Raw genomic sequence first — 14,584 nt, forward strand, 5'->3', positions numbered from 1 at the left:
GAAGAGTGTCTAGTCTAAGTGTTCTTAACAGTAAGAAAAGCTGCCCTCTTGTTTATCTACTGGGTACCAAATACTCTATAATGCATACCAGCTGGTATGGGGCTGCTGAAAAGACCAAAGAACTGCCCATTTTTGAGATGATGAACAAGAGGCTCAAACAGGTTAAGTGACTTGCCCTACAATACAGTGTCCATATTATCAATTGGTGAAATCAGACTGCACTTAAGGTCTAAAAAAACAAACCAATAATGCTTATTTCCTACCTTCTCTAGCCTATCAGGGATTTGCCTGCCTCATTGGGACTGATCACTCCCTTTATATTTTGGCATGTTGGGTGCAGTCTGCTTCAGCCTGGGTAGTAATGAACTCTTCTTCTTCCACAGCCTAGATGTTACAAGCTCTAGGCAAGTGGCTTTCCTTTCTATAACCATAGCTAGCACCTGCTGCCAGTCTGCCTTACTTTGTGATTATGGTCTATGGTAGCTACACCACCCCAAAACTGTGGCTTTCTGAAGGGGGAGTCCAAAGATCTGGCTCCCCTACTCATTCAAAGCAATATCCTAGAGAGATAATCCAGTCTCTCCACCTATAAATTAAGGAAGTTGGACTAGCAACAGAAGTGAGAGGTGGTATGGCAACGTCAAAAAAAAAAAAAAAAAAAAAAAAGGTACCTGTTATGGCTGCTGCTACCCCCCATCTGGAAGGTGCCACCTCTCTGCACAGCAAGGCGAGTGTACTGGACTCCACGGTTGCCACTGAGGCGACTGGTGAAAGCTGGAAGGAAAGAAAAAGGAAACTGAAACTGGGGAGGTAGTTGGTGAGCTGGGTCCAATAACAGAAAAGGGGAACAACAGAGCCTCATGTGACCAAAGCCAAACATTTCAGAGCCCTCCCACTTGCCTCCCTCTGTACCGGGGCTTCGGAGGATGGCAGAGAGTGCAGAGGTGCTGCTGTGGCCAAAGAGCCGCTCATGCATGAGTTGTCGCTGCCGGGCTTCCTGCTCTCGCCTCAGGGCTTGAGCCTCAGCAGCAATGTCAGGTGGCATCACAGCCAACACACTGTCCTCCATGTCCTCCAGGACACTACGGCGCAGGTCTGAGGGCAGGGTCTGGATGAAGGTCACAGGGTCCATGGGGGTGTCTGAACTGGCATTCTGTGCCAGTTCCCGTCGCTGCTGCTCAGCTCTCTGCTGTGCCAGCACCTACGGAGCAGAAGAAGTCAATGGGGGCATACCCATAGCTAGGCAGCCTAGCCCCACCAGCTCCCTGCTCACATACTTCCTCCTGGATGGCTGGAGGCAGGGCAGCCAGGAACTCAGGGCTCACTTCAGTCACACCAGGATTGCCCACCACTGCAGGAGCTGAACTATTTGCTGAAGGGGCAGTCCGAGTTGGTGGACGGATACCCAGCTGGTTCTGCAGGACTTCCCGGCGGATGTCATCAGGCAGAGCAGCCAGAAAAGATGGGTCTACACCTTCGGGTAGACTGATACCTGAGGGGAGGCACAAAATGTGAAGGGACTCCCATTTCTACCAACGCTTAAAATGTACTCGGAGTAAAGAGACCCATGGCCTTATTTAACCTCAATGCATGCAAAGGACAGAGGACACAAAGAGGGCCCATTCACCTTCCCTAGGCTCAGAAAAGCTCTTATTATGTGCCACAGTCTTCGTGTATGCTGTCACTTAATCTTCATCAAGACCCTACCACGTAGCTATTATCAACCCCCCTTAGTACTGATAAGGATCAGAGAAGTTAAGCAATGGTTCCAAGTTCTGAAGGTAGGTGACTACAGAGGGGGTAACCTGAGCTAAGATCTGTTTGACTCCAAAGCCTGGGCTCATTCCATCACGCAGCACCAGCACCCCCTTACTGCTGGTCCTCCTCCCATACGTATGCCACCTTCCATGTGGATGGAACCATTTAACTGGTGGGAATTTCCATGCCAAAGGCTCCTAGAAGCCTACATAACCCTAGGATGGCCTAAGCACACATGGAGCTCACCTGCAAGGGGATCTTCTTCTTCACTGCTTGTTGAAGGGAGTGGCTCTTCTAGGATTCCCCGGGAATCTGCTCCAGAAATGGCCACAGCAGAATCTCTGGTGGAAGAACTCTCAGAGGATGCAGGGGGAGAGCTAAAGAAAATAATTTTCAGGTTGTTCTTGGTATTAATGTTTCCCCATTTATAAAAAACTCCCATAACACCCCACTCTCATAGAAGCCAGGATGATTTCCCCAGTGCACCAAGCATGTGCAAGAGTTAACAAGTATGCATGTGGCTTGAAATACCCACCAGCATATTCTGGTTTCCTCTTGTTCACACAATGCTTACCTGTCCTCAGGGGGCTGGGTAGGTTCCCCTGACGCATCGCCCCTGCCTTGTACTTCTGTCACAACAGGTGGGGCATCCCCTGGAGTGGAGCTGCCTGCTGTGGGTTGCTCAGAACTACCAGCTGCTGAGGTGTCACCCACAGCCTCCTCCAGGGTACAGGAAGCCAGGCTACTGGTGTCCATAGGAGAGCCTTCTAGTTGACTGCTGACAGCTGTCAGCGCATCAGAATCTTCAGCTCTCTCTGGGGAAAGAGAGGCTAGGAGGAAGTCACATGGAGAGGTTAGATCTCTGCCTAGAAGAGGGGGCCGAATTAAGATGCAGCCAGATTAGACTTCTCACTTCTCTACTGTCTTGCTGGCCTGACATTCCCCCTCAGTCTCATACGCTTTATAAAGCTCAGCTCAATTCCTCATGATGTTCCTGGTATGCCTGTGAAACACCTTTCCCTAGGCACCCCAGGTAAGGAAGGGAGTCTGTCACTTTCAGATTCCATGCAGGCACCACTTGTACATGCATGTTGATTTTGTTTAACTAAAGAAGGGTCCTTGAAATAAAAAACTCCTACGCCTTAAGGTTTTTCCAGAGCCTATCACAGGCAGCATGGTGCAGAGCAGGAATAGCAAACAGGTCTCAATTTACCCTGTTGGAACACTGCTGTGAAGAATTTTGAGGCCCTACTGCAAACCAGTGGGAAATAGTGCCATGAGATAAACAGTGTTTGCCAGGATGGGAGAGATGTGTGTGTGTGTGGGGGGGTGGGTGGGTGATGTGCTTGCCATCCCTAAAGGATGCTGAAGGAGAGCAAGCTTTAAAGTCACACAACAGATCTGGATTTTTCTCAGCTCAATCACTTATTGAATGGTCTTGGGCTAATAATCTCATGTGGGTTTCAGTTTATTCACAGAGATAATACTACCTACTTTGGAGGGTTGTTTCTGTTTTGGATGTTTATTTACTATTTTTTAAAAGTAACTTCTACCCCCAATGTGGGGCTCAAACTCACAACCACGAGATCAAGAGTTGTTGCATGCTCTTCTGACTGAGCCAGTCAGGAGCCCCAGGAAGGTTGCTTTTAAAGAAGTAACAGGCTTGCCATGATAGCCCAGGAAAAGTGATCACCTCAATAAACTGTTCGCATTATACCTGTATCATTCGACACTCAGATATATGATCACTTGAGTCCACAGAGAAGAAACCTCAACTTTAGCTAAGAAAGAAAATATGCAAGCTAAGATTCTACTCTCTGAGGACCCGAACTTCTACTATTTCTTTAAGGACAGTAAAAAACTCCAAAGATGTCCATTTTCCCTCCTGTTAAATCACCCTTCACTCCTCACCCAAACCTTGAAATTCTACTCACTTATAGTAGGAGCTGGGGACAACTCCATCTGAGTTGTTTCTGCTTCTCCACTTGGCCTTGTGGGACCCAATTCCTCTGACTCTACAGGCATCAATAGCTGCGTAGAGCTACCCCCTTCTCCAGCAGGGGACTGCAGCTCTTGAGCAATCTCTCCCAAGGCTGGTGGGGGTGGGAGTGTTTGTTGCTGTTGTGAAGGCTGCAGAGTGACAAGGGTGTCCTTGGACTCAGATGTAGCTGCATCAGTTGAAGATGGGGTTGTTGGGTAGCTGTCAGGCATAGGAGTCCCATCTTTCTCGGAAAGAATAATAATGCAGGTGTTAAGGGACAATCAGCCAAGAAACCAGGGAGCCACTCAATCAGCACATGTGGCCTGACAAGTATCCCACCCCAGTCAGTAATGTAGGAATATCCTCCCACCCTGCCCCCAAGTGTTCCTAGGAACAGCTTGTGGCTCATCTGGTATACCCAGGATGAGGCCTAAGGCACAGTGTTATCTTAGTCTCAAGAACTGAAGATCTGAATCTTTACAGATCCTAAGAATTAAATCCTTTCTATGCCCTGGGTGGAAGGGGAAAGAGTTCAAAGTCACTTTATGATGATACTTGCCTCACCCTAAATATCACCTATCCCCTTCGACCTCCCTTTCCTTAAGAGTCCTGATTATCCCAGGAACATCTGTATCTCTGATGGAGGCAACAGTGCCAAGACTAAGTATGAATATGCCCACACCAGGGAAAGTAGTAAGTTGTATAGTTATCTTCTAATTGGGGCCTAAAATCCCTACCCCACAACAATACAACTTACTACCTCACCCCGGCATGAGCAGAATCCTCTAGCAAGGGCAGCAGACAAAAGGCCATTTTACCTGGTAATAGACCTTTTCAAAGACCTTTTGCTAGATTAAAGGCACCAGGACACCTACCACCCACTTTAAATGTTTAGAGAAAAAAAACCCAAAAACTGTGTAGGCTTTAGTATCTCATTTTGCAATTCAAATGCCAAAGGAGACAGAAGGCATAGGGAAGCAGAAGAAAGTTCTGAGGAAATAGGGGTGGGGGAGACATAATACCACATGGACAAGTTATCAGAACCATGAAATAGCTGCTGACATTAAGATTAGAAGGAGGAATACAAAACATATAGTAGTAATACCAGTTAGCCCACAGATGCCAAAAACAGATTGCTCAGGATAACATCCCTAGACTTTTAGATTCCGAAGACTCACAAAGTTTATATAAAAAGGAAAAAATAGAAAGAGACTAACATAGGGTTACCAAACGTAGGTTAGTTTAGCCAAATAAGAAAGAATCCTGTCGATAACACTTAATAAAAATATTTTGATACCAAAGAACTAGGAAGGACATAATCTCTATAAAAACCAGTTCTTTAAATTGAATAAATTCAGCTTTCTGAAAAACTCATTAAACCCTCTTTATTTTGTTCATTTCCACAGAGGGCTGGCATTTGGGAACCACCGCCATCAGATATTCTCATGAAGCACCACACCACGGTGGTCACCAAAGGCAACAGGACACATGGCCTTGCTACACATGCCAGAAAGCAGCACAGCATGATCAGAGTGAGACCCTGAACAGAGCACGTCGGAGGGGAAGTGTACCACCGTGGGAAAGACAGTAGACTGTATAGTTATCTCCAAGATGGGGTATGACCCTAAAACTATACAATCTACTACCTCATCCCACAGAGCACCAGTGTTCATCTTCAGCCCACTTTGGGCCAGCTACTTGAAAGGGTCAGGAAAAAGAACCAACCAATTAGCAGGAACGTGAAAAAGGGGAAAAGTTACCTGAGAGGTTCTGTTCAGTGGAGTCATTTGTCTTAGATGCAGTACACTGGAAAGAGAGGGGACAGACCAATGTGGGACTTCCGTAAGCATGTAAGACAGTAGAAAACTGTAAGAGCTACCCCTGCCCACATAAGCCACCTAGGAGTTCAAGAACCTGGATGAAAGATGAGCATTTTAAAGTGCAATATATCTCTAATACATACTTGTGCTGAAAGATGGCTTGGGAACAAGGGGAAACAGCCAGGAGGCTGTGCCTGGCACAGAACATGACTTAAATACAACCAAGAGACCAGCAAGAATTCCTTAAAGTTTCATCACTATGTATTTCCCTTCCTTGGGCTCGTTTTGTTCACTCCAGCTTTGTTTGATTTTAAAGATTTTATTCATTCATCTACTTGAGAACGAAGAGAGAGAGCACTTGAGTGGGAAGGAAGGGGCACAGAAGTGGGAGGGAGAGGAACAAGCAGACTCCACCCTGAACCTTCCATCCTATGACCTGAGACAAAACCAAGAGCTGGATGCTTAACTGACTGAGCCACCCAGGCACTCCAACTGTCCACTCCAGCTTTTAAAATCATATGTCAGGCTTACTTATTTTCTATCCATTTGTTGTATCAAATTTGTTATCCTAACTGAATATTTTTAAAATCCTTAATCTGATATCCTAACTGCTGAGTTAATTTCTTATTTCTATATATTTCATATATTTTAAAGCCAGTATTATTCAACATCCCAGAAATTTCAAAATAGGTAGCTTCTTTCTAAACCAAAGTCATGCTAGAGATTTTGCAAATTGAAAATCAAGCCTTAGAAAATGACATGTGGTGCTGGGGTTTAGGGCACGAGTATTTCCTGACTGAAGCCTAAGCCTAACTTATCCAAATGATGGAATGGGGTCATCTTGGTAAGTAAGGTCTCCCCACACTTGGTCAGTCAATCCACTGAGTGAACTGCAACTGAATCACCAAGAGCATGGGCATAATTGAAATCATTCTTCTTGTCTAGTTGCAGTCACTGAAGGTAGAGACTACACAGTGTCACTGGTAAGTTAGGAGCCACTCTGGTTCTTGCTCCAGTTTTCCCCAGCAGAGACACTGGAGAAATAGTTTTCCCTCAGGGTTTGAAATTCTTTCCCCTAAAAAAACCCCCATGTGAATGTAGGGTGTATCTGGAAGGAATCATTTCTCAGGTTCAATGTGAACATCTCAGGATTCTTTAATCACTGGTGCTATGTATATGCCAAAACCATATGAAAATAAAGGATGACAGAGCCAAAGATGAATCCTTCTGGCCCTTGAAAATCACCTGTGCACTCTGATCCCTGTTTTCCTTATCTTCTTTGCCCTTGTCAGTTATCTTTGTTTCTTCCTCAGCCAGTTGTTTTCTGCGTTTTTCCCGCCTCTCTTCCAGCTCCTCATCCCTCAGGAATTCCAGGTGATTGACAATGGGCACTTTAACAACTGGATCAAAGAAGCAGAGATCAGAAGTTGCTCAGTGGAGGTAGCCAAGAGGCAGAGCCTGTGGCCAGAGAATGAGGGCAGCAATTCCCACGCACTCATTCCCAGCTGTGGAAGGCTCACTACTGCCCAAATAACCAAGCTGTCACATACCTGAAACACAGTCATGCATGCTCTCAGCATCGAGAACTTTGCATTCCTCTGTCCAGCGGGTCAGGGCTGTGGGGATGCTGGATAGGGTCCCTGTAGAGGCAGAAGAGTGAGATTCTTGGCCTGGTCCTATGTCATCTGATCCCAAAATTGCCATATTTCTCTAACAGGACCCAAAGTCTATCACAACATTTGGCACATCACAAGTGTCCAGAGATAGTAAAGGTTTTGCTGACCTTGGCTAACTATCAAGTGGTTCTGGATCCGATAAAATGTGGTTACTTTAGGCAGGGCAGATATTGCTCTGCCTTCCCTCAGCAAGAAAAAAGAAGAATGTAAAAAACTGTACTCTTCCTTTCACCACACAAACTTGCCTGCTTGGCTGGTAGCTGTGCTCTGGTCATGGAAGAAGTCATCCAGCAGTTCATCATCAGATCTGGCAATGATGTGGACATCATCATTGCCTACCAGGAGGCGGGCTCGGCCACGGCTTTGTAGGGGAAGGCTGCTGCTCAGCTGAAGGATGTCAGCAGCAGCAGAAGGACCAAGCAACCTGTAGGGTGATGGTGGGGTACCATGGTCACTGTAATTCATAGGGGTCCTGCAATCTGTTATTGTGAGATCCTTTCTGTACCCTCTTGGAAATGCTTAACACTATTATGGACCTGACCATATTAAGCATACATCTTTTTTTTTTTAACTTTTATTTAAGTAATCTCTACACCCAACATGGGGCTCTAACTCATGACCCCAAGATCAAGAACTGCCTGCTCCTCTGGGTGAGCCAGTCAGGTGCCCCACTAAGCATAAATCTTAGTTACTTTTCTAACTATCAGCTTGCCAACTTTATTTGGGCTGAGGTTGGATATTAGTTCCTGACAGAGTGTGTGTCATTGATAATGCCATGCACCGTACCCTCTCTCTCTTGTGTACTCACTGTAGCCTGTACATTGACCATTATGACACCTATGTCCTTTTCTCGCACTCTGATATTGTTTCTTCCACTAAACTCTAAGACTGAGAGCAGAAATCTTGTCCTGTCTATATTTAAAGCGTTAAGTGCTTGGCACATGAGATGCTTCATTGATTGCTGAATGTATGCATAGGAGGACACTTAAGCAAAAAGACTGTTACATAATTTAGTACTCCCCAAAAAGCTGCACATACAATCCTAAGAAATGGGACAAATATAACTTACCTCTGGAGTATAAGAGGAGGGTTGGGCTGGCGATTCCCAGGGTAATGAACGTGAATGGTATGGCCTGTATTGGCCGTCAGCTGCCTTAGGGTCCTCTGACTGCGCCCGATGCCCTGGGTGAGACGCGTTGTGGAAGAGCCACTGCCCAACGTCAGAGAACTGTGGTCTGCATGGCGTACCATCAGTGGGTGAGTGGTAGGGATATTTCCTGGGGATGGGGGGATGTCTGCTGCAAGGACAATATGTAAAGGGGTCAGTGCCAAAAAAAATCTCTTCCATGGTTGTTCCAACAGAACCATGTCTCCTGGGCCTTACTTCCTCACACGGAAACCTGAGCTTTGTCCTTTCTCCCTCATTCCCACACCTCATTTATAATCACTGACACTACCATAGCTTATGCCACAATCTCTTATCTAGATATAGCAACAGCCTCCTAAATAGTACCTTCTCCCAATCCATTCTTCACACTATAGCCACAGTGATGCTTCTAGACCCCTGAAAAACATGCTACTCCCTTCACCTAGAGGACTCCTATCCCCCTTCTTCACCTGCTCTTTTGTTCTTGGCCCAGATGTCACTTCCTCTGATTCTACAGATTGGCTTAATAATCCTTTTCTCTGGGCTTTCTTACCATACTACAACGTAACGCCTCCTAACTTATAATTCCTAATAGACCATAAGCTCCTTTCATGGAAAAGGACTGCTTTCTTTTTCACTGCTGTATCCTGAGTACCTAGGAAGCAGTAGGCACTCCTCAAATATTTAATTTGCTAAATGAAGGGAGGCTCAACAAAAGGAAGACTGATGGAAATCACAAAAATGCAAAGAAAATCACAGAATAGAAGGCACCTTGAAAATTATGTAATACAACCCATTTTTTTTTTCTTTTAGAACTTTTCATTTACAGGTGACAAACTGAGGCTCAAAGAGGTAAGAGACTACTTGGCCAAGACAATAGACCAGAACAGTTCAGTATTTTCTGCTATATCATGCTTGTGATTTGGGGTCAAGACCTGCCTTCTCAGGACAGCTTGATTCTAAGAACTAGATGCTAAAAGCGAACTTTGTTGTTGATGGGGGAGAAGGGAAGAGATTCACTCTCTCCTCCGAAAAGATGCATCCGTGATGACCAGAGTGAATGTGCTCAAATATACTCCCCAATGCCAAGCTCAAAGGTGTTCATCCAAACTCTCAAGATCCAGTGTTACAGACATAAGAATTTTTGATTGCCCTGTCACTGTAGCATGCACATGGGTGCCTGATGCAGTCAGCCTTGGTCTCACTTAAAAAAAAAAAAATTCAAGCAAATCATCAAGTTGTCCAGGTTCTAAAATGGCTGCCTGTTTACTGAGGTGGAGAGAACAAAAGCAGCCTCTCACAATTCCTTCTTCTAAGTACACATTTATTGAGAGAGATGGATTCAGATATCCCTTGCCCCAGGAAGTCAGCATAGGAAAAGAAGTGCTGTATCAGATTGATAGCTGCTCTGGTTCACTGCTTGGCTTACCCTAGAGAAGGGTATACGAATCAAGAGGTAAAACCCAGCTGAGCCCCTGTATCTTACTAGCACTGGAGAACATGTTGTCAAACTCAATGATGAGATCATCCTCCCGGTCAAAGCGCTCAAATCGGACCAAGGGAGAAGCGTTCATATCAGGGTAATCCTCATCCAATTCCATTTCAGAGCCATCGTCGTCATCGTCTTCATCTCCCTCTTCACCTTCATCATCCTCCTTAAGGGGAAAATAGGAGATGGAGAATTGCTGGAGATAAGGGTTTTCTGAAGTCTGGTGTCATGGCCACATTTGCACATGAGGGAGGGAGGCGCTGAGGCTAGCAACCCAGACTGTTGGTTTTCTCCAGCTCTGTGTTCCCATGGAAGAGGTTGTCTGAACCAGCCCAAACACAGTCCCCCCTCACCTGATCATCTTCCTCATCTTCCTCCTCCTCCTCCTCTTCATCCTGACTATCATCCTCATCCTCGTTACTGCCACTGCTGTCCTCTTCCTGAGTGTGCTCCTCCTCATCCTCAGGGTCCAGGATATTCATGGAATCTAAAACAAAGGGAGCACATTGGAGGACTATACTGAGTAGCTAGCAAACAGGCTACTGTGCAGGCCGGCAGACTGAGTGGGAAGGCGATGGGGTATCTGACTCTAGGAGAGGAAGAACCAGATCTGGGGTGATATACAGACTTAGTGAGCCAGCCCTGATTTCCTGAGAGTGCCAATCAATGCATCAACACGCTGAGCAGGGTGGCTGAATGTGGAGGCTGGCTATAGGGTGGTACTTCAGGAGCCATGGTCTAGGACTTGGCCAAGTCTGCTGGTGCCCCTTTGCCTTTCCAGTCCTACTTTGCTACTGACTGCATCCTGTTGGTAAGAGGGAATCTGGAGCGATGATAGCAGGTGGGTGAGAAGAAAGCGAACCAAGTAAGAAGTGACAAACTTTTGGGCAAGCAGTAGTAACATGTTATTTGAAAAACTGGCTGAGGATAAAGTGGATGGTGTATGTCAGCGCATGCAGACAGATGCTTCCTTATTCTGCACATGTGGGCAGCTGCCTCCAGGAAAACCCTAGTGTAGTGTCTGTCAGACGTGCAGGGCAAGAAGGGAGGCCTTTTTGGCCTCGGCACTCTCACCTTCTCGGTTGGCCTGCAAGGTGGAAGCTTGGCTGAGGTTGGAAGGAGCTTCATCCATCAGCACGTCCTCTTGTGATTCATCCTCTCCACTTCTGCTCACTGAAGGTTACAGAGCAGAGCCTTCACTGAACAACAGAGGACTTCCCTTTCCAGATTGGGTGCGCCTAAAGTAGCTACGTACACCCAGCAGATATCCTTTTTTTTTTTTTTTTTGGATGAGGGAGAAGACCTAGGTTCTCTGCTGTTGACTAGCTAGGTGAGCTTGGCCAGTCACTTTACCTGTCTGAGTCTCAGTTTCCTCATCTGTAAAATGGGATGATCACATCTGCCCTGCCAATCCCACTAATTGTGAAACCACAGAGGATAATGGGTGTGAAAAAGTCTTGTCAAATTTAAAAATAGAGGTCTACTTCCATTTATCCTTTGATTTCCTTTATCAATAAAATAAAAACAAGTAACACATAGACCCTTGGAGCCAGGTGACAGTAGGGAACTTTTGCCATTTTCCCTTTGAGTTGTAAAAAGGGCCACCCTTGGGAATGATCACTCTTTTTACACTACTGAGACTCAGAGGCGGAAAGCCCCTGGATTTTGCTGAAGAACTGAAAGGAAAGCACTTTCTCACCCTACAGCCTCTAAAGCCTCCTCTAGGCTTCCATGAATAAACACTCTTGATGTGCCTCATGTATCATCTGTACTGATGGCCACCCCCTCCACCTCCCCCACACAGGCAACGCTTCAGACCTGCCACCACAGGTCTGTAGATGGTTTGTGAATTTCTCATCTGTAAGACCATCAACATCAAGACAAGCAGCAATCTAGGCTGGCTATGAGCCCTTAGGCAGAGCTGAGCAAGCAGATGATGAGAAAAAGGGTCCTCCCAAGAGAGACTGAGGCAAAGGAAGAGGCTATACTCAGTTCTGGGGCTCTCACCTATAATTGTACTGTTCCCAGATCCGCCATCCCTCTCAAGCAACTCATCTATCAGGTCCTCCAGCTCATTCTCAACCTGGAGAGAAATAGAACATATATATGGATGCACACAAGTCTATCATTGCGCTAGCACGGAAACCCTAAAAAAAGCCAGCAAGGGAGTATATATTTCTAGGATAACATGTGACAGAACATGTTGCATAAACACCACACATTTGGTGCTAAGAGCACAGAAACTACCATGTGCTGCCAATCCGCACTCAGACTGTCCTTCAAATGGATTCATCCCAGTTATCTCAGATCTGGTTAGTTGTATTACTATCCAGGAATACATGCAGATCTCCTCAGAGCTAGCAGCTTAGGACTGTAGGCCCCATTTCTTACCACTGCTACTAGCTCCAGAAATTACAATGCCTTCTTTAGGGTCTTTAGAAAATAGCTGGTTTGAATGCTCCAGTGAGACCAGGTGCTATAGGCACAACAGTGATGTTAAGGAGTTTCCATTAATGACCAGAGCCAAATAAATCAAATACCTTGGGCCCAAAGGGCTCAGGCCAGTTTTCTGCATCCACATTTCACCTGTGCTTAAGTTTTCCTCTTGGGATCTATTCTGTTTCATAGTACATGGATGGCATCCTGGCACTGCCCCCACCCCTCATTTAATACAATTCAAGCACATTTACTGATCTACTACTAAGAGTATCCTCTGTGTTCCTCTGCAAAACAGACAGCATTGAGGCAAAGATCTAAAGTACTCACCCACCCACACCGCTTGGGGGTTTGGTTCAGCGCCGCAATAGGGGTATGCTGGGTGATCTGCCTCCCTACCTGCATCTCTTGTGAACTGAGCACCTCAGGCTGCCCAGCAATCACCACTGAGTCGGTTTCAGCCTCCCCATCCATGATATCCCCATCTGCCACCTCTGTCTGAGTGACATCATGATCCTCCTCCTGCACTTCTGCTTCCCCAGGCTCGCCTGAAACAATCAACCAACCAGCAAAATAATCAAAGGGTGCCTATGTGCAGGGCACCACGAGGCAAGCATGAAGACAATAAGGTCCCTTCCCTGGGCAAGTTTACAAGTTCTCAGAGAATAAATGAATGGGTGACAAAGGAAAAGACAAGGCTACGTGTGAGGAGAGCCAAATAAGGCTGCAATTTGAAGGAATTCTTTGTGGGGCGGATTCCCACACCACTATGACAGATCTCTGGAAGGCCAGCAAGTTCCCAGGGAAACAACACCAAGCCAGAACAGTTGTGATGCAATGCACCCATAAAATAGCTATGCCCACCCAGCCAGCTCTTTAGTCCATTGGCTCTGATTCCCTACCTGGGTCCTGCTGGTTGCTATTGGAGTCCTGAGCAGCTCCTTGGGCATCCTGCTCAGACTTGCTCTTGCTAGAAGCACTCTTGCTGCCAAAAAGGCTACTAGGCTGGTTAACAATCCGGGAAAGTGTTTCCAAAGGCTTCAAAGCAGCGTTGACTGTGTTGGCCATGTTTGGACTGAGATAAAGGAAGATACAGAGATGGACTTAGCACAGAAACTCACACTAAGGAGGAACCAAGACTCATCAGAGTACAGCTGATTCCAGGGATGAGGCATGGAGGGTACAAGGTGAGTCTGGGACATCTTGTGCCAGAGGCTTTAAAAAATTAATGGGGTCATCATTACCACAGGCCAAATTTGAAACACTGAAATATCAACAATAATGATGGTAATGGTATTACATTAAATGTAAAAAGAATCTGCAGCCATAGGGATACAAATAGGCAGAAGGAAATCTTCACTATAAAAGAATGCCTGCTAATAAACAGGCATGATAAAGTCAGAAATCATCACTTTTCAGACAACAATGTAAGTGATCCAGGCAAAGATCACCAATAAATGCTAAAACTATGGAGTTAAAAATCCTCAGGGCATAGGATATTCATATAATCTTCATGTGAACTCAAAGCATCACCCCATAGAAAACTTACTAAGTAAAAAGGGGAAAGCTAACCTTTAACTCTGATCAAACTTAACATTACCAATAATGGACAAATTAGTATTATATATCTCCTGGTGTGATGCACCAATAAGGGCAAACATCACCTATATACTATTCATGCTGGAAAGTTTAACCTAAACCTGAATATAAGGAAGCAATTAGACAAATCCAGATTATGGAATATTCTACATTTGTCTTTCTGGATCCTTCAAAACAGTCAAATGTCATAACAAGAGATATGGGATAATCAAATGCAATTAAGTGATGTTCATTGGATCCTGGACAAAAACCACTCTCCCCTCAAGGTGTAATACTTGGAATAATTGGGGATATCAGAGTATGAAATACATAGTGAGTACTATTATATCAATGGTAAAATTTCTTAGATGTGATGATACTCTAGCCATGTAAAAGAATGTTTATTTTTAGGAGAAACATGCTGAAGCATTCAGAGGTTAAAACATCATGTTGTCTGCAATGAACTTCAAAATGATTCAGCTTCTAAATGTCCCTCAAACAGGACAAAAATGATAAACACTGGTTAATCATCTGGTTAATCCAGATGAGACATATGGTGCTCATTACACTCCTGAGTTTGAAATTTTTAAATGTTTTAAGAAAACTGATGAGGGGCACCTGGGTGGCTCAGGTGAGTTAGGCCTCTGCCTTCGTCTCAGGTCGTGATCTCAGGGTCCTGGGATTGAGCCCCATATTGGG

The 14,584-nt window shown here is 45.4% G+C and overlaps 1 protein-coding gene across 12 annotated transcripts in view; it reads right to left on the bottom strand.

The window, feature by feature from the left end:
- The window catches only part of LOC111139808 (HECT, UBA and WWE domain containing 1, E3 ubiquitin protein ligase), a 166,528-nt gene that overhangs the window by 14,489 nt on the left and 137,455 nt on the right, over positions 1-14,584 (bottom strand). For 6 of the 12 annotated variants that reach the window (XM_022492219.1, XM_022492210.1, XM_022492215.1 and 3 more), the window contains 17 exons: positions 13,210-13,382; positions 12,707-12,855; positions 11,879-11,954; positions 10,946-11,044; positions 10,225-10,358; positions 9,869-10,037; positions 8,305-8,533; positions 7,481-7,659; positions 7,110-7,199; positions 6,805-6,959; positions 5,500-5,545; positions 3,693-3,980; positions 2,333-2,624; positions 2,005-2,135; positions 1,278-1,492; positions 913-1,201; positions 672-774 (listed from right to left, as the gene is read on the bottom strand). In XM_022492219.1, coding sequence (XP_022347927.1) covers positions 672-774; positions 913-1,201; positions 1,278-1,492; positions 2,005-2,135; positions 2,333-2,624; positions 3,693-3,980; positions 5,500-5,545; positions 6,805-6,959; positions 7,110-7,199; positions 7,481-7,659; positions 8,305-8,533; positions 9,869-10,037; positions 10,225-10,358; positions 10,946-11,044; positions 11,879-11,954; positions 12,707-12,855; positions 13,210-13,382 — 2,817 coding nt within the window. The remainder of the gene's footprint in view (positions 1-671; positions 775-912; positions 1,202-1,277; positions 1,493-2,004; positions 2,136-2,332; positions 2,625-3,692; positions 3,981-5,499; positions 5,546-6,804; positions 6,960-7,109; positions 7,200-7,480; positions 7,660-8,304; positions 8,534-9,868; positions 10,038-10,224; positions 10,359-10,945; positions 11,045-11,878; positions 11,955-12,706; positions 12,856-13,209; positions 13,383-14,584) is intronic. The other 6 variants (XM_022492220.1, XM_022492217.1, XM_022492214.1 and 3 more) reach the window with 4 other exon arrangements.

This window comes from Enhydra lutris, unplaced genomic scaffold, assembly GCF_002288905.1.
Source record: "Enhydra lutris kenyoni isolate GAN:26980312 unplaced genomic scaffold, ASM228890v2 scaffoldscaffold119, whole genome shotgun sequence".
Classification (NCBI taxonomy): Eukaryota; Metazoa; Chordata; class Mammalia; order Carnivora; family Mustelidae; genus Enhydra; species Enhydra lutris.